Raw genomic sequence first — 1,344 nt, forward strand, 5'->3', positions numbered from 1 at the left:
TCCTGTTTTCTTATAAATCTTAATTCTACTTTTTATGTCTTAAGAGTTTTTTCATATAAAAGGATGGTTACCGCTTGTTGTTGAAAACAAAATGAAATAAATTTTAATGGTTAGTATTGCAGTTGCAGCATCAATCTCAAAATATTACTCTATCTTACGTATGAAATAAACTTAATCTCTAAAATGAATTTTCTTGTAGTGAAAAACTTTACAATACAAGCAAAAAAAATCTCAGGTTTGATTTTAGTCCGATGAGTAGCGTGTGAAAATAGTCAAATTTTGCTTATTTTACTAAAAGCAAAAGTAGTATCTTTAATTTTAAACTTCAGCTACGTGTACATGAAATTTTATTGTTTTATATAAAAGAAAGTTTTTTCTTTTAGTCGATCTTGCAACTTTCAAATTCAAAAGCCAAACGTGCCATTTACCAAAATCACTTCAAATCACGTTTCTCGCATTAAAGCATAAAAATTGAAAATAAAAGTCTTTAAAGATATTTCGCGTAGACTTTGAGTACGAGTACGGGTACTCGTATTTGCTCCGCGATTTAAATTGAAAACTTTACCTTGACACTATTAAAATTACTTAAAGATATTTTTTTCTACATTTTTTTGCAGTAAAAAATTGTTCATTATTTAATAAATGTGAACAAGTATATTTATTCATTCATATCTATGCGAACACTTTTTTTGTATCTAACCGCTGTTATTCACTTAGATATTATCTGTTTGCATGTATCTAACTTAATTGAATTTTATATCAAATATAATTGCAAAAAAAGGAAAAAAATAATTTTTTCCATGTCACTTTAACCTTTCTGCATTAAAGTTTGAAAAGAATTATTTTGTTTTATTTTTAAAATAATTAATTAAAAAAATGTTAATTACAAGTGCATAGCTAGATGTGAAGTTTAACAGGGGTTTCTATAATGGTTTCATGTGTTAAGCGATTATGCAATCAAAACTAACTTCCAGAGTTGTTAAAGTTACAGAATCCAGAGTTGTTTAATGTGCTGATCTGAAAAACACTACATGCTTTTACTTGGGTAGATGCATGCCACTTTTACCTCTCTAACTGTCTTTTATATCTAAAATATTAATTTGTCTTAACTTTTATTTACGGTTACACCTTACGGACCCACCGTCAACATATGATTGTCCCTTGGCTAAATCTATGTTAAATTTTTCTCTCTAATTCTCTTCTATATCTAAGATATTAATTTAATTTAAATTTTTTCTTTGGGTATAACTTACGTGATCAATGTCAGTATATGCCAGACTCTTCGCTAGATCCTTGTTACCGTTATCTCTTTATCTCTCTTTTACATCTGTAATATTATGTTAT

The 1,344-nt window shown here is 27.5% G+C and overlaps 1 protein-coding gene across 1 annotated transcript in view; it reads left to right on the plus strand.

Annotated features, from left to right (window-relative positions):
• The window catches only part of LOC119674276, a 2,549-nt gene extending 2,088 nt beyond the window's left edge, over window positions 1-461 (plus strand). Inside the window, exon 2 of the mRNA XM_038085408.1 lies at window positions 384-461. Within this exon, the coding sequence (XP_037941336.1) occupies window positions 384-461 (78 nt within the window). The remainder of the gene's footprint in view (window positions 1-383) is intronic.
• The last annotated feature ends 883 nt before the right edge of the window (window positions 462-1,344 follow it).

The sequence above is a fragment of the Teleopsis dalmanni genome, chromosome 2 (genome assembly GCF_002237135.1).
Source record: "Teleopsis dalmanni isolate 2A chromosome 2, ASM223713v2, whole genome shotgun sequence".
Classification (NCBI taxonomy): domain Eukaryota; kingdom Metazoa; phylum Arthropoda; class Insecta; order Diptera; family Diopsidae; genus Teleopsis; species Teleopsis dalmanni.